Source organism: Vipera berus (assembly GCF_964194415.1).
Source record: "Vipera berus genome assembly, chromosome: 2".
Lineage (NCBI taxonomy): Eukaryota > Metazoa > Chordata > Lepidosauria > Squamata > Viperidae > Vipera > Vipera berus.
In genome coordinates, this window is record NC_138203.1 from 125,826,532 (window position 1) to 125,844,814 (window position 18,283).

The 18,283-nt window shown below is 42.2% G+C and overlaps 1 protein-coding gene across 1 annotated transcript in view; it reads left to right on the plus strand.

Moving 5' to 3' along the window:
* Window positions 1-18,283, plus strand: part of LOC308664201 (leucine-rich repeat neuronal protein 1-like) — a 37,261-nt gene extending 18,978 nt beyond the window's left edge. The window contains exon 2 of the mRNA XM_081321231.1: window positions 15,353-18,283. Coding sequence (XP_081177357.1) covers window positions 15,474-17,984 — 2,511 coding nt within the window. The 5' untranslated portion in view covers window positions 15,353-15,473 and the 3' untranslated portion in view covers window positions 17,985-18,283. The remainder of the gene's footprint in view (window positions 1-15,352) is intronic.

The window sequence follows — 18,283 nt, forward strand, 5'->3', positions numbered from 1 at the left end:
CCCACCATTACTGCAGGCCCCACTGCCAAATCACACACGCGCAACCTGTCTCAGTGTTTTTAGCAATAACCTGGCAAATGGAAAAGCAGCCAGGGATGCTTCCTCTGGTGTGAAGAAACTGAGCAGGTGCAGCCTGTCATGGCAAGGAAATGAAAAGTGGCAGCTGCCAAACCTTTTCTGCAGGAATGCTCTCTCCTTAGGCATCTGTTCCCCCTGGTTATTGCAGACCCCATTGTTTCTTGTAATGACAGGCAATTACGGAACAGCAAAAGGCAAGGCAGAAGGTGGCTTGGCTTAATTTCTTGCTTAGAGGAAATCTATGTTTCCTGACCTTCCCATGCAGCGCTACAGTTTGGACTTGAGACCACAGCAGAAACATACCAGTAAACAAGTGCTTGCTAGGGAGAAAGGCTTTTTTGTTCTGATCTGCTGGCATTTGCACATTAAGCTCTTATTGTGGAGCAGCTATGTGTTGTTCACTCAGCTTAGTTCCAGACCAACTCTCCCTGTCATTACGCAGGCTGGGGAAAATTGACCTACCCCTGGAGATATGTTGGTGGTTACATTTCCACTTGGGTTGTGTTTTCTTTTAATGTAGTTTCCCATAATACAGGGGTGTCAGACTGCCAGCCTATGGGCCGGATGCATCTTGCCGAAACCACACCCACCCCAGCTCCGGCAATGAGGAAAAAGTCATAATATGTCGTGAGACGTCACGTGACATTGCGAGTTTGACACCCCTGCCATAATGATGTCAGAAACATATTTACATGGTGACATGTCAGTGGAACAGTGCTTTAGGGCAGATTTGGAATCCCATTTTTTAAAAAGAGATTCTGTCTTTCTGTTAATATCATATGCCACTATTATTATTTTTTAGTTCTTTTCCCCCCAATTCTTAGCAATATTGAAGAAGTAGATCACAATCTCCTGCTTGGTAAGCTAGAAAAAGGTGGAATAGATAACATCACCACCAGATGGATATGAAGCTGGTTGACGAAACGTACTCAATGAGTAGTCCTCAATGGCACTACATCCACATGGATAGAAGTAAGCAGGGGGTTACCACAAGGTTCCGTCTTAGGCCCAGTACTCTTCAATATCTTCATCAGTGACTTAGATGAGGGAATTGAAGGGGAACTCATCAAATTTGCAGATGACACCTAACTGACAGGAGAAGCCAACACCCCAGAAGACAAACTCAGGATCCAAAAAAATCTTGACAGACTTGAACAATTGGCCCTATCCAACAAAATGAGTTTCAATGTAGAGAAAAGCAAAGTTTGGAGACTAAAACATATGAGGAACGGCTGCGGGACTTGGGTTTGGCTACTCTAAAGAAAAGACGAAATATGGGAGGCATGGTAGCAGTGTTCCAGTATTTGAGGGGCTGCCATAAAGAAGAGGGTCACGTTATTCACCAAAGCACCAGAGGGCAGGACGAGAAACAATGGTTGGAAATTGATCAAAGAGAGAAGCAACCTGGAATTAAGGGGGACTAAAAAAGTTCAACCAATCAATTCAAATATGCAGGGTAAGTGCATATCTTGCCTTGGCTCTTCAGTCAAACCCTGTTCTGCGCATGCGCGCATGTACGCGCATGTGCACACATTTTTTTGTGGCTCCCAGTTTTTCCTTTTGTGAGGGAACCGGTTCCGAGTGGCTCTTTCACTGTTTCAGGTTGCTGACCCCTGGACTAGACAGTCACTTGTCTAGGATGGTATAGGTTCTCCTGCTTGAGCAGGGGGCTGGACTAGAAGATCTCCAAGGTCCCATTCTATTCTATTCTATTCTATTCTATTCTATTCTATTCTATTCTATTCTATTCTATTCTATTCTATTCTATTCTATTCTATTCTATTCAGTGTCCTATTAGCACTTAACCTTTAGAACAAATCTGAAAGAAAATGGGCTAAAAGATTTTTGTTTTAAAATGTAACAAGAGATTCCAGGCAAACATGTCCTATACATGTCCTATAAAAAAAATACTGTAGTGTAGCTGGAACCTGGGAATGAATAAAGTGAGTCAAATTTTGCTCTGGCACTTTAGCTCCCCTATATTGATGGGGGAATTGATCTTAGGGGTATTGATCCAAAATGGTTTTGATATGAGGACCCAGATTGTTGGGGGCAATTAAGCTGACTTTGTAATAATGCCACTTGGGGTGTGTGTGAAAGCCCTAATAAGCAGGCATATACATAGAATGAAGGCTACTGCTAAGCTTGTAAGCTGCCCTGAGTCTTCGGAGAAGGGCGGGATATAAATGGAATTAAAATAAATAAATAAATAAATAAATATATCACACAAAGGGGAAATATGGTATGACGTTGTCAGTGTGGGTAGGTAGGCAAAGAAAAGGAAAAACGAGCATCCATGTTTCCTGTCCAACATTACAGCTACTGAAAAATTATTACAATTATTAATTGTAATAAAAAACTAAAAATAAAATTAACATTATTAACTAATTTTTAGCAGAAATCATTAATTCATTGAAGGAAAAACTGCTGGCCTTAACATACTGCATCCCAGCAAAATGCCCCCTCAAATCCACACTGAAGATGAAAGAGAAGTGGTAGCAAATCACCTTTTATATTGCAGCTGATGGTTTGGGGTTCCCCACCAGGAAGGCTAACCAATACAATGATCTCTTTGGAAAATTCCACATGAGCTACGGTTGTTACTGCCTGTGGGTGTGAAGGACCCTATGGGCTTTCAACGTTTTACATTGCAGGCTTCAAAAATGAATTCCTACCATCTGATTGGTTCTTTCTCATTAAGGAATTCAGAAGCACAATTTTAAGTGGAGAAAATGGGGGCATCGGGCTTAGATTCTTTCCAACTGAAAGAGAGCCCTCCAAAGTATGCTGCTGTATCTCAGATGAGTCAGACAGAAGAGCACTTATTGTTCAAGGCAATAGCTATTGCAGTAGCTTCCCCCCCACACCCAACCCCCCATTCCATTACTTAGACCAGATTTCAATGGATTGACTGCTAGTGTGGTATGGTACCGGTAGTTATGATCTTGGTTTATGAACTAGGATTGGAAACATTTAGGTTCATACTCCTCCCCCCCCCCATCATGAAAGTTCATGAGGTGACTTTAGGTCATTGCTTTCCCTTAATCCAATCTACTTCACAGAATTGTTATGGAGGAGAATTAGAGGACTTTTTTTTTATATGTAACCTTGAGCTCCAGAAGAAAGGTGATATACAAACGTAAATCAATACATGAAAAAAATGCTTTTACTAGTTAAGAAAAACAGATAATTTAGAAAAATAAATGCTTTCGTAGGTGGCAATGAGAAGAAAGTGGTGGGGAGAGTATCAAGTGCACATTTGGCCCCCAGGTAAAAAGACCCATTATGTGTATTCCATTTCCAATGTCTAGAAGGCTTATCTCCTATCCTCTTTCCCTAAACAGATCTCCATAAGAAGCTTCCTTTGTAATTGGCTTCGCAACAAAGCTGACAGGAGAAGCCCACCTAAAAGGGCCCATGAGGTCAGGATTCAGAATGTTTCAGTGATGGAAGAGAACCGCCCTTACAGTAGTTTACATCAGGGATAGGAACCGGTCATCCTGTACAAATATATTCCTCCTAGCCTAGGCACCATAGCCAAACCAAGGGAAGCATCCAAGGAAGACCTCAGGCCAGGCTCAAGGTCATGTCTCTTCTGAATCAATGTCAATTTAGGTGCTGACCTTCAATCTCTCAGCTTTATTCAGGGTTCCCATCCTCCTCTCTGCCCCCCCACTCTCTCTCTCTCTTCCCCTCCTCCCTCCCTTTCCCCCCAAATCTCTCTCTCTCTCTCTGACACATCTCTATTTTTAGCGTCTCCTTCACAATGTTTGGTTGCTGTTGCTGCTCTCAGCCCTTGTGCAAATGAGCTCACGCTCTACCTCACACAGCTCAGTCACAGCACCTTCCAGGCTTGGTGCCAATTCAGCAACTCTGGGGGAAGGGGAAGGTGGGGGAGGGAGAGGCAAGGAGGACTCCCCATTCTTTCAGCCATTATTAAGAGGGCACAATTATTTGCACATCAGAGTAGGGCTGAGGAGACTCAGTTTCCACTCCCTCCTCAGGTGATCTGGCTGAGATTATCAGATTATGCCACAGTTCATGCAGCCCTAGTTTTTGGAATAAACTATAAAAGACTGAAATCACCCAATATGCTATGCCAAGAATGTGCCATTTCTGTCAGCTTGAGGGCCACGTCAGGCATCAAATGATATGTCAGTGATCACACGTCAAAGATAAGCAAGGTCAAGCTTTATGGAGGGAAAGCGTTTGAGGCTTTTAAAGCTGTGAAGCTTAGAACACCCATCTTCCCACGTATCCAATAATAGAAAAAAGGCAATTTGTTTTAAGTCATACAAGGAGACCCCTTTTCACATGGGCAACCCAGCAAGCCAAAGACAAAGACAAAGATTTGAGATAATAGATTTATTCATTGAATATATTATCCAAGAGAGCTTCTTTTACAAGGCTGGCCCCAAGGGTTCCCCCCTGGGGGGGGATGAGGGGAGCATCATAATATGCTAATGAGGGGGGAATCATCCTCTTGATTTCTTGCTTTCCCAGCATTGAGGCGAGCTCTGAGGAATCCCTCAAGCATTCCATACCATTTTAAAAACAGCACCAGACCTCACTGTTTTCTAAAGCTGAGCCAAATTATTTGTAGCTCAGCTGTGGTGCATCTAAAACTGCAATGAAATGTGTTTGTTGTTTCTACTTAAAACACCGCAGTTCTGTGAAATTTGTGGGTCATCCATTTTACTGTTTATGAGAACTCCTGTTTTGCCACACACCCCTTTTGGGTCTTTGAAGGGGAGAGGTGGCCTTGATTACTTTCTAACTCTCCCTCATAGCAAGTTTATGTTTGTATTACCTGTATGCACAGATAAAGTCAGTAAAGAAATCTCTATAGAATAGGGTGAGGGAGATTCTGCTATTTATGAACTGGCAACTATTCATGGAATGGGACAACTCCTGTTAACGGTGTTTTGAGATAGGCAGGTTTAAAGATGATAATGGTGGTGGCTCATCTTCAAATTTCCTTTGAGGAATTGGGGTATGAAAACAACCATAAGTAGGCTAAGCCCGACAACTTAACTTCATCTCCTTCATCACCAGCATCTCTACATCTACATGTCCATTTTGGAAGGGCTATCAAATCTAGCCTACAAAAGCGTCTGGGATTTTGCAGCTGAGCCTAGATATGGTAAACTAAGTTTTGAGCTCTCCTCATCATTCATCTCTCTGTGTACTGCCCCACCCTCAGGCAGTCCACAAAGTAGATCAGGCACCAGCCATCCCACACAGCGGTTTATCTAGGTCACCAATTATGCAGCAGGCACTCTTTTCTACCAGCATCACTGTTAGGATTCAAAGAACTGACATGGAGTTTACGGCCTGGACTAAGAAGCAGATTTTCTTTTCTTTTTTTCCCTTAAGTAATTTAATTAAAGATAATTGTAATAGTAAAAATTAACACATACTGAAGAAACGTAGAAAAATATAAGGAAAGGTGCAAAGAAAAAAAAAGGAAAGATGTGAAGAATAGAAAGAGAAAGAAAAGAAAATGAAAACGGATATATAAAGAAATGACTCCCAATCTTCATCACAAGTATAAACAATTTTAGTAAATAATTGCCTATATTTAAATTACATTGAATGAGTTTTTTGCCCATATTCTATCTCTTTATTTATAAAAAAAATCCATAAATCCATATCTCAGTTCTGGTGTCAGCAAAAATTCATTAAGGGTTATCAGAAATAACAACATATCTATGTTAAGACTTATATACCACTTCATAGCTCTCTGGCCCAGGCTGAGAATTTTAATTTTAATTTTAATTGGGGTTTTTTTACTTTTTCAGGGACTGTTCTAATTATTATTAATTGTTTTTAACTTTTGTATTTCCTGTTTTAAATACCCTGTAAACCGCCCTGAGTTCTGCGGGAAAGGGCGGTATATAAATCCAATTAAATAAATAAATAAATAATAGTGTCTTACAGCCCTCTCTAAGTGATTTACAGAGTCAGCATATTGCCCCCAGCAATCTGGGTCCTCATTTTACTGACCTCAGAAGGATGGAAGGCTGAGTCAACCTTGAGCCGATGAGGTTCAAATAAACGAACTTTATATTCCTTCCTTTTATTTCTAACAATCTTTATCTTTAGTCCATTCAAATAATGCCATAGAACTTGCTTTCTTTTTATTATTTCTTCTTTATCCCTTCTCACAAAATTCTTCAAAGCTTTGATTAAGCCTCTTTTGTAAGTCCAATGTAGAAAAAGTATCTTGCTTTTTTGTTTGCCTCCCCTTTTAATTATTAAAAGATTAGTCAGTTTCTTGAATATCCAGAACATCTTTTTTTGATGTTCTTGTAGTCTGTCATTTGTAAGTCCATTTTCAACTCAATCTGTTTTGTCAAATAAACTTGTTCCTGTTCCAGAGCATCTTTTAGATGCAATCTAGCCATACAGACAGATGTCACTGTTGACATTGCTAATATTAATTTCTGACTCTATTCTCCAAAGATATCCTTCAATAATTCCAGTGTTAGAATACTTTACACTATTCTGTAACTGTTAGTCATCCACGTGTTCTTCTCTTTTAATTGAAATCTTTAGTTCCCTCTGGTATCAAATTTTTAAATTCTTATTTTATTATGTTATTTTTAAAAAAATTCAGAACAAAACCATTTTCCCACAGGAAGGATTATTTATAATTAATTCCAAAATCTTACTTCAAATCTATCTGTACTGTTGGTCTGTGTTTAGCCTTCTAAAAGCAAAGTCACAATCAACTTGTTGCTGCTTAAAAAAAATATATTAAGTTTGAAGTTAAAATTTTCTTTCATTAAGCTCTCAAGGCAGACAGCTCTGTATTTTCAGACCTGTTGATTCAAAGGTTTCAAATTGCTGAAAATAGTTAATAATCAATTTCCAAGTGGGATTAGAAAAGTATACAAATTTAAGTGTCCTTTTAAAGATGCCAACTTCAGTTTCAGGAAGGTGACTATTCCCTCATCTCTCAGTACTCAAAACCCACCTGGTGACCACTGCCTTGTGGGTGGTCTCCCATTATCTCTTTGTCTTTGTCTACTTTCTGATTACTCATTCTTCACTGTGGTCATCAGCTCTGCTTTTCATGGGGCCATCTTCAGTCCTCAATATCTCCTTTGGAAGACCACAGATTTTCAAAAGCACATAACAGGCTCATGTCACACCTCCAAAAGAAGGAGCAAAGATTGAGGCCTGTGAAGCAGCTGTTTTTTTAATTATTATTATTGCTATTAGTCCTAAAGAAGCTTCATCAAAACTGGTTCAGTCTTCAGCCACTTGGGGTTCACTGTACCAAGCAAGGCTTATTTTATTGATATCGGTGCTTAATTAAATAATTTTTTCTTTGTATCAATAAACGCCTCAGAAAATTCTGACTGATAGTTTGAAATACCAAGTTAGGGAGCTTACTCTCAAATAAATGATTGGTAGGCTGTTTTACCATTTTACATGCCAAAATGGTTAAGCAGACTATAGGAAAATCTGTCCACCAGCACAATGGTCCCCAACCTTTCTGGCTCCATGGGCCAGCAGTAGCACTAATGGTGCTGGGGAGGAGGGGATGGATTTGTGTGTGTGCCTACCACTTACACAAATGGAGCTTTGTGTGCTTGCACACTTGCCCACCGTTTGCATGGCCTGGTTCCCAACAGGCCACGGACCAGGGGTTGGGGACCCCTGTACTAGCACAAATAATCTCGGAAATTTGTACTCAAAACCATGCTCTTGCCTCTGCTTTTGGGAAGATATGCTTTCCAGGTATTTCAGAATATCATTAGCAGATGAGATAAATTTTCCTGGATATATTTGCTGCATTTATTTTTGCTTTACCTTGCTATTGCATCTTAAAATAGTTCTTAGAGCAGCCAGTAATGAAAAAACAATAACAACCAGTTAAAACAAATGACGGGCTAAAACTATAACATACAGTATTAGGAATCAGCAGCAATGTGGGTTGTTGTTATCTAGCAACTGACTCATTTAGCAACCATTTTCAGTGTTGATGAAAAAGTAATGTTGTGAACAAGGTCGGGTTTACGACCTTCACAGGAATGCAAAACGAAGGAAAACTGAAGTATATCCATAAGCTTAGTCACAGGTTTACTTAGCAACTGCTTCACTTAACAAGCAAGTTGCTTCTCCCAATTGTAGTCACAACTGAGGAAGGCCTGTAATCTAGGTGTTAAACTGCCACCCCCTCCTCAATTTTACTCCAGATAAAAAAGTAATTTCATTACATTTAATCAAAGGCTGGGAGACAAAATGCAAAAGACTTCCAGTTAGGACTCCTGCTTCAAGCAGAGTCCTTTAAGGTCGTGTCTTAATTGTTTTCCTCTTGAGAAGAATGGGGCACCATATGTTTCCATCCACTCTGTGGAACAGCACTTCCATGAACAGCAGGAATTGTAACAGCCCCTTTTTCACTCTAGGCAGCTCCCTACACACTGGCAAACGTCACAAAAAGTAACATATTTGGTCACCTCTTGCTCAGTAGAAATCACAATGAATGAACTGAGCAATCACAAAGAACCAACACCACCTAGGAACAGCTGTGTCTCCTATCTTTGCCTTGGTTGGTGGGTCTAAAGGAAAGTGAAGATTGGAGTTAAGACTGGGGTTTTCCCAAGAAGGAAGTTGCATTTGGGATACAGGATATAATTGAGATGGACAATCTGTGGCTGCCTAGCCTACAGTTTCAAGGAACCACGGTTACATGTTTCCAGATTCAGCTTATGGTCACTCATAACCTGTTAAGGCACACAGATCTTGTAAGCCACTTGCTTAATTTCAGTTTTCCAGATAAGTGCACCTAAAGCAGAGAAGACACATAGTCTTGGTCAACAGCCAGAAAATAATCGGAGACTCTCTCTCATTTTCTCTCTCTCTCATACACACACACCCACATACACACCACACACACCCAATCACTTTCAACTGAACACTGGGGTGCAAGAGGTTTTTTGGAATACATGGAAACTCAGTGAATTTACTGATTATAATGTACACTTGCTCTTTATCTCACACACATCCACACTTAATGTACATTTGCTTGCTCTCTCTCTCTCTCTCTCTCTCTCTCTCTCTCTCTCTCTCTCTCTCTCTCTCACACACACACACACACACACACACACACACACACACACTTACCCACACTTACCCACACTTACCCACGTTCTTCTCAACTAGGCTGCCAGGCACTAAGTAGTCAGAGGGATGGAAGCTGCCAAGTCTGGATCCAAAAATAACTCAAATGACTCAAGAAGTGGGCAGGTTTCAGTACCGCATTTTATTCTCTAAAGTTCTTCCTTTGTTGATTAGCTAGGATTTCCCCCCCCCCCCATGTGTTAAGGTCCTGCTTTTTTTTGTCTGGTTCAGGTGATATTTTTCCTTTATTTCCTTAACAATTTGTTTCCTTCTTAGCTACTTCCCTGAAGGGATATTTTAGCAAGATTCCTGCTTATGTGCCAGCTTCATCTTTTGTTATGGCAGTTTCAGCCTAATCTCCTACCACCAAGAACAATGCTAGGAGGTGTAAGGAGCTGGTACATTTGGAAGATATCAAATCCCTTATTCCTGCAAAAGAAACTTCGATATACCTGTCACCCAAGGTAGAAAAAACATATAACATATTCTGCTGAAATTCTGTTTTCTTCACAGTCTTTAAATATGCAAGATCCCTGTTCTCTTTTGCATCTGGTTACCCTAGTATACAAATTAAAGCGTACCCATTTTATGGGCACATTGATGACAAGGTACTCCATCCATGCCTTTGGGATGTCTACATTAGTAAATCACCCCAGTTTAATCCCTGATGGATAAAAGCAGTTTTTAGCAGTAACTACCTGTATATATTTCGCACGTTCTACTTTGTCATTGTCATACTTACAGCGAAAATGCATTAAAATGTCACCTTTGAAAATGAGCTGCAGTACGGAATCTCCACACTTTCGAAAATTTTCTGGTTTTAGATTTTTGGGATCACCAGAAATGATCCCTTCCCCCACCTACGTCATTAAACGTAAGGGTCAGGCAAATCCTGCAAAGAAGCAGCGCATGGTAAGAATTAGGATATAACTGCTGGAACTTAAAGCTTTCAAATTAGGATGCGAAATGAATTTTCAGAGTGCTAATCTTGCAAGGAGATGGAGAAGATTGCCATCATTTGGCAGAGCTGAATCGCATCAGAAGAACAGCAGTTTATGAAAATTCACACAAAGGATTTTTCTGAATTCCCACCAAGGCATCTGCCCACTGAGTGAAGCATAGTCCATAATCCATCAGCAAAAGCCAATTTATTATTTGAAGGAGAGTAGCTTTTGCCAAAACTGTCACTGCTCTTCAAAAGAACATAACTTTTGCCTGTCAAATATCTGGCTTTGGAGAAAAGAAAAAAAAAGGAAAAAGCTCTGAATGTTTCCACCAGACACTTTAGTTGAATAGAGGTGGAAGCGAGCTGAGCATGATGGGCACATTCTACTGTAGTGAATGCCTGTGCTCTCACCCAATCATCTCCCTCTCCCTATTCAGTGCACCAGCTTCACGATTTCAAAAGGACAGCTGCTGCTTTGTAAGGGACAAGAAGGCAAATGAAGGGTAGGTTGCCATAATTGAAAGATAGATTGGATAGGTTGGTAGTACAATCCTATCTGCTTAGGTAAAATGTGTCGAATGTACATAGCACTGTAGGATTTATTTCTTTAGGAAATTTATTGCAGCCTGAGAGTAGACCGACATTCTTGGAGAGAAAAGTAAAATTGGTTCAATATTCAATTTGCTACCATGTAAAGTAGGTTACGGGATGCGGTGGCTCAGTGGGTTAGGACTCTGAGCTTGTCAATCAGAAGGTCAGCAGTTTGGCGGGTCGAATCCCGAGTGCCGCGTAACAGAGTGAGCGCCTGTTACTCGTCCCAGCTTCTGCCAACCTAGCAGTTCGAAAGCACGTAAAAATGCAAGTAGAAAAATAGGAACCACTACGGTGGGAAGGTAACAGCGTTCCATGCGCCTTTAGCGTCTAGTCATGCCGGCCACATGACCACGGAGACGTCCTCGGACAAGCGTTGGCTCTTCGGCTTTGAAACGGAGATGAGCACCAGCCCCTAGAGTTGGAAACGACTAGCACGCATGTGCGGGGGAACCTTTACCTTTACCTAAAGTAGGTTATTTCTTTGTGCTTGTACATTCGGTCATTACCCTGCTAGAAACTCAAGGAAGCATGTACAGATTTTCCAAACAGCATGTTGTCCAAGTATAAACTCGAATCTGATTTTCTGAGCTTTTAGGAAAGACTAACAGCATAACAGAGTTGGAGGGGACCTTGGAGGTCTTCTAGTCCAACCCCCTGCTCAAGCAGGAGATGATGGATTACATTAGCCACTGCTCATCCATTGTCCATCATCCATCATCCATCATCCATTGTCCAACTCCCTGCTCAAGCAGATGATGGATTATATCATCCAACAAGATGATGGATTATGTCATCTATCTTCTTCTTGTTCTTATTCCAGATATAATATCTTGTAGTAGCAACTACTCCATCTTGACTGATCTCAAAAAAAAAGTGTTAGGCAGAATCAAATTTGGCTAATACTTGGGTAGGAAATCCAGGAGATGTAGTAGGCTGGATTGAGGAGTCAAAAGGACATCCTGGAAGAAGAACCAATTTTGTATTGTTGCCAAAGAAAACTGCATATATGTAGCCTTACTGTAGTCACCAGAAGTTGAGCTACAACTCACCACTTCCTTACCTTTCTGTGTCTTCATTAATTGAAATGGTTCTCTGTATCACCAGGTTTTTGGGCGAGCAAAGCAAGATAGAAGGAAAATTAAGTTTCTTTGAAAAATATACATATGTGCAGTTCCTTCTCTTGCATCAGTAATACCAGCATAATTTACAAAGATCAACTCAAAGAAGCATTCAGTGCCAATTTTCATCATACAGGAAAGGTTTTGTCAGGCTGCCTAACTAGTTTATTCCAGATTACTCCAGCCATGAGGGAGGGAGGTTGAAAACAGCCACACTGGATCCCTGGTTTTAGCCCTCTGCTGTCTTGACCATCTTCCAATGCTCAGCACGTTCTCTTCTTGTGGGCTTTCCATCCTGATGGCCACAGGAAGAGCTGCATTGGAGAGTTGCTTTTCAATTACATACGGTCACACAAAGTGACTGCACGCCAAAGAGTGCTATGGTATGTTTTAGTGTGAATTACTACTATGTTTGAGTGAATTATCATGCAGTGGTTTGTACACATTAAACCCTAAGCCATGGTTTGCTGGCTATAAAGATTGGGCCCCCACAAAATCTTAGCCCATAATGTGGTTTGATTGGTTTTAACTTAGCATGGGCCAGGAACTCTGTTTTGTATTTCTTCCCTGCAGGAAGGGACAGCAGGGAAAAGCTGTCCTCACTCCCCATTCAGTCAATCTATTTCCAATTACAGTTCTGCTTTTTAAAGGTTCATGGCGAAATGGCTTAGAGGCCAGAAAAGCCTCTCCCTTGCCCCTCACTGCTTCCATCTTACCACAGGAAGCAGACAGGTGTGTTGTTGTTTTTTAAGACAGGGACTTTGTTTGCAAGATGTTAACCTGTGTTTTTGTGTTTGCACAACCATTTGAATCATAAGCAAGCCACATGGGCTGGGAGCGAATAACATTCTGCTTAAAACACAGTTTGTCCTAGTTTTGTGGCCTGGTTTCCCCCCCCCCCAACTCAAACAATTCATGGTAAGCTGTTTCTCATCTTAATCTTCTGAACAGATGAATGTCAGAAAAAGGGAGAAATTCCCAATATTCTACTGACTGACTGACTGTTAGTCTATCATTTATCTATCTGTCTGTCCATGATCTATCTATCATCTGTTTATCTGTATTTTTATGTCTTTATTGTTATCTTTTTCTGTCTTTATCTATCTATCTATCTATCTATCTATCTATCTATCTATCTATCTATCTATCTTATGTATCTATTGATATCTATCAATATATATCTACAGTATGTATATATATTTTTATGTGTGTATCTGTCTAAGGCCATGGTGGCGAACCTATGGCACGGGTGCCACAGGTGGCATGCAGACCCCTCTCTGTGGGCACGCGCACCGTTGCCCCAGTCCTAGGCCTTCAGCTGGGTTTTATAAAACCTTTTCGCTTTAGGCCTCCGCCTCTGTGTGCAAAAAAAAAAAGGTTCAATCAATCAATCAATTTCAACTTCTTGCGGAAAAAAAAAGATCTCGCAAAGTTGGAATTGATTGATTGAACTTCTTAGTCCCACCCAGTCTGCCGTTACCACCACAGCCACACCCACCCAATGGGCCATGGCCACCTGGCACCCAGCGATACATAAGTGGGTTTTGGGTTGCAGTGTGGGCACTCGGTCTCTAAAAGATTCGCCATCACTGGTCTAAGGGGATGCAATGTCTCAGAGCTGAGTTGTCAACTGGAAAGATGACAGCCAGGGTTCAATACCCAAGTGCTGCATGATGGGGTGAGCTCCCATTTTTGCCCCAGCTCCTGCCCACCTAGCATCTTGAAAGCCTGCAAATGCGAGTAGATAAATAGGTACCGCTTCAGTGGGAAGATGACAGTATTCCATGTGCCTAGGCATTAGTCATGCTGGCCATATGACCACGGAAGTGTCTTTGGACAACGCAGGCTCCCTTGGCTAAGAAATGGAGATGAGCATTACCCTTTAGAGCAGGGGTGTCAAACTCGCAACATCACGTGACATTGCGCGACGTATCGGAGCTTTTTCTCCATTGCCGGCAATGGGGTGGGCGCAGTTTCCTGATGACGCGTCTGACCTATGGGCCGGCAATTTGACACCCCTGCTCTAGAATCAGACAGAGGAAACCTTTACCTTTAAGTCCAAAAAATTTGCACTACAGTAGATGTAGCTTTTTCCTGTAACAAAGCAAGTTGAAGAAATTCTGCTTCTCCTAAGTATCTTAAACCATAGAAACAATCATCAAACACTGGCTGGATGACTTTTGTGGCATTAGGAAGTCAGGCAAATTCAGGCTTGCCCTTTTAATTTTTATTTATGGTAATTATATGCAAGATTATTATATGCACAATGATGCAAAAATACTAAAGCATCCACAATGGAGGAATGGATAGCAAAGATGGCAGAATTGGCAGAAATGACAAAACTGACCTGTCTGGCCTCGGACAAAATTAAAACTATTAGTGGAAACCTTTTATAGACTTTTTCCTGAAATAGAAAAAAAATGAAATGAGTTTGAGATTTGACAATTGAAAAAGGATTGATTAAGGGACTGGAAGGATTTTTATAATATTAAAAGTAGGAAGACGGACAATGAGTTTGTTTATAACATTTATTTTTTCTGGTTCTTGTGTCCTTAAGTTTCTCTTCTTTCTTTCACCGCATTGCTTTTTGCACTTTTTCTTTTTTATCTTTTTTGTCTTTTATCTATGTTAAAAACTCTTAATAAAAATTACATTAGGCAAGTTTTGCCCTTTAAAAAGAAAAAAAATCTTGTGACATTTTTAAAACTGAAAAAGACACTCTTAGTTTATTTATGTAGTGCATATGTGATTTAATAATCTGTTTTGTTATTTTATGGTAACAATAGGCGACCTAAAATGTCATCAGTCTGAATTCAGAAATGGAATCTAGACTGGGGTTGTGAAGGGAGTTTTATGTGGCAAACTTAATGCAAGCTCTCTAAGGCCTGAAATGTAGGAACTAAAACAAATCTGAGCTTATCAGCTCAGAGCAGAGCTGGGAAATGGATGTGAACAATATGAGACAAAAACAGGGACTAGGAGAGACGTAAGGTGTCACAGTGGCTGTAAATTACAGCTTGATTATTCAGAGTTCTTGTTTAAAATTTCTGGCTGAGGTTACCTACCTTTTGTTCTGTAAAATAAGAGGGAATTTACTCTAAAAATTAGTACCTGTAGGAGCAAGTGCACATTTTGTAATGCTGGGGGCCACATTTGACCTACAAGTGGCAACTCCAGGGCTGCACTTTAAAACATTACCAGAAAAAGGGCAAAAACTGATGTGAATCTACAATATAATTGTAAAATGAATAAATTAAATCTGGTTAATATAACATTCATTCATTTCCTCTTTTCTCTGCTAATGCTGCCACCAATTACAAGGGGTGGACAAAGTTTAGAGAAACTCTTTGAAAGACCACGTGACCTCAAGACCCAAGCTGACTGCTGGCTAGAATCTCAACAGCTTTGATTAACTTTCAGAATAAGTGTTTACCGTAAGAAGCCTTATACTTTCATATCCATCCTTTCTTTTCTCTTCCAGAGATGACAAGACATCACTGGCCATTCTGAGCTCATCTGATGGATTAGGATCATCCTTTGTAGCCAAAGCTACACCACAAGCAGTCGGTGGTCAAGAAGGTTGATATCAGGGGAACAGCACCATGTCCTGTTTCCCCTTGTATGCTCTGCTGTTGCTGTGCCTACAAGGATCACCATCTGCCACTCACTCCTGCCCTCCACAGTGTGTCTGCGAGACCCGCCCATGGTTCACTCCCCAATCCATTTATCATGAGGCCATCACAGTGGACTGCAACGATCTGCTGCTCACCCGGGTACCCTGCAATCTCTCCTCGGACACCCAGGTCCTTCTGTTACAGAGTAATAAGATCTCCACGGTCAACAGGGAGCTCCAGCACTTGTCCAACCTGACTGAGCTGGACCTCTCCCAAAACCACTTTTCCAGAATCAGTGATGCTGGGTTGGCTAACCTTTCACATCTCATTACACTTTACTTAGAAGAGAATCAGGTGGAGGAGCTTCCCAACCACTGCTTAAGTGACCTTACTTCACTAGAGGAACTCTACATTAATCACAATTGTATCTCCTCTATTGAGCCGTTGGCTTTTGCCGGCTTAACCAGCTTGCTTCGGCTGCATCTCAATGCCAACCGTCTCCACGCCATTGACCATCGTTGGTTCCTCCCACTCCTCAACTTAGAGATCCTAATGATTGGAGAGAATCCCATCTCCCAGTTAACAGGGGGAAGTTTCCAGCCTTTGGAAAGGCTTCATAGCCTCGTCTTAGCTGGGATGCAGCTAACTGAAATCCCTCCTGATGCTTTCCAAGGCCTGGACTACCTGGAGAGCCTCTCCTTTTATGATAACCATCTTTCTTATGTTCCCACCAAGGCACTAGGAGGCCTACCCCTCTTGAAATTTCTGGATCTCAACAAAAACCCTATCACAGAAATTCATCCAGGAGACTTCAAGAACATGCTGCATCTGGAAGAGTTGAGCCTCAATGGCATGGAGGAACTTACTGGCATCCACAAAGGGTCATTTGAGAATCTTCCAGAATTGGCCAAGCTTGAGCTGTGCAACAATCCACATCTCTCATACTTGCACCCAGTTGCCTTCCGCGGGGTGCCAGCTCTTCGCACTCTGCTAATCAGCAATACAGCCCTTGGCTTTCTTCCTTTAGGCCTGAGAGATGCCTTGCCATCTTTGGCTGAACTCAGTCTCCATGGGAATCCGTTGCGCTGCGATTGCTTAGAGAACTGGAAACCATGGACCACTGGGCATATTCGGCTGATTGAATCGCAAACTACCCTCTGTACTTCACCTTCAGAAGTCATGGGTCAAGAACTCCAAGAAGCCCTAAAAAGTGTCAGGGGGGAAGGTTGTTTGCCAGAAATCACACCCAATCTTCCAGAACACCTGGAGGCATCATCTGGTTCTACAGTAATTCTTGACTGTCAGGCCAGCTCAGAGCCACCACCACAATTCCATTGGGTCTTACCTTCTGGGAAAAAAGTGACTGCCGGAACGGGGAAGATGCATCTTAGGGCTGGGGGAACCCTTGAGATTAGGAGAGCCAACCCAGCAGATTCAGGAATCTACACTTGTGTAGCCTGGAACGAGCTGGCCTCTACAAGCCACAGTCTGTCCCTCAATGTCATTGGAGAAAGACCTGTAACTCCTGCTAGGCTATTGATCTTTGTCAAAAAGGTACAGTCACATTTTGTGGTGTTGGAGTGGACATCTTACATAGAGGGGCAGAAAAATGAGAGAGATGAATCAGCTACGCCCTACACACCACCTCCTCCACCCTGGTCATCAGCTACCATGAGCATCCATAACCCCCATTTTACCTACACCGCACGGGTTCCTGTGAGCATCCGGGAATACAACCTCACGCACTTGCAACCTTCCACCCATTATGAGATTTGCCTTACCGTCATGTCTTCGGTTCCCAAGTCCTCAGCTGCTGCCAGTTACACTGATGTTCCCTCTGCATTAACAGCTTCTACAAACTCTCCGTTGCCTTCTGTGAGTTCTTCAGAAATGGTCACAGCAACCATGGATGCTTCTGCACCATCTCTCGGCTCTTTGGCAATCCCTAGGGGTCCTGCCTTGTCTCTCATGAGCCATTCAACTGTGGTTTTTCCGGGAACTTCCAAAGCCTCCTCTGCACCCATGACAGGTCCCATGGCAGCTTCTGCAGGTCTTCCATCTGCTTGGTTATTGCCCCACGCTCAGCATGTCTGTCTCAATGTCACCACCAAGGATGCCTCCCTCTCGGTGGAGCTGATGGGAGGCTGGGCAGGAGGGGCAGCCTTGGCTGCTATTACAGGTTCCTTATTAGCAGCTCTGAGTGCTGTGCTCCTGCTCCTTTGTGCTTCTCGTCGACTCAAGGAGAAAGGGTGTCGCCATTCACTCAAAAAGTACATGCAACACGCAGCCGCCATCCCCCTCAATGAGGTCTACCCTCCCCTGATCAGCTTGTGGGATGCCGAGGGAGACCCTCCCCTCCCAATGGCTCCATTAGCACAACTGGCTCCACCCACACCAACCTTGCCACCTCCCCCTGCCACAGGAGGGCACACTGTTTTGCTGCCACCTCCTCCTGGCCAAATTGACACTTCCAAGACTTACTTGTGGCAACAGCCATGAAGGAATTTGAGGTGTGCTGGTACCCATACCTCAACACAAGACATTTTTAGGAAATCTCTCCTCCCTGTGGCTTTTAGGATGTCAGAATTGGGTCTCCAGGCCTTCCCAGTTCAGGTTCATGCCTCCCACGTTTATCCTTGTACTCATCTGTGCACTATATGTACCGAGGGCGCAAGAAACCTGGACATTTTTAGCCAAGGTCTCACTTTGTAGTTATAGCCAACAAGGGAGTATCAGGCAGATAACAGGGCCCCTGGGACAGTGTAGCCCCTGGGGGGCAGGTAAAAAAAATGAATAAA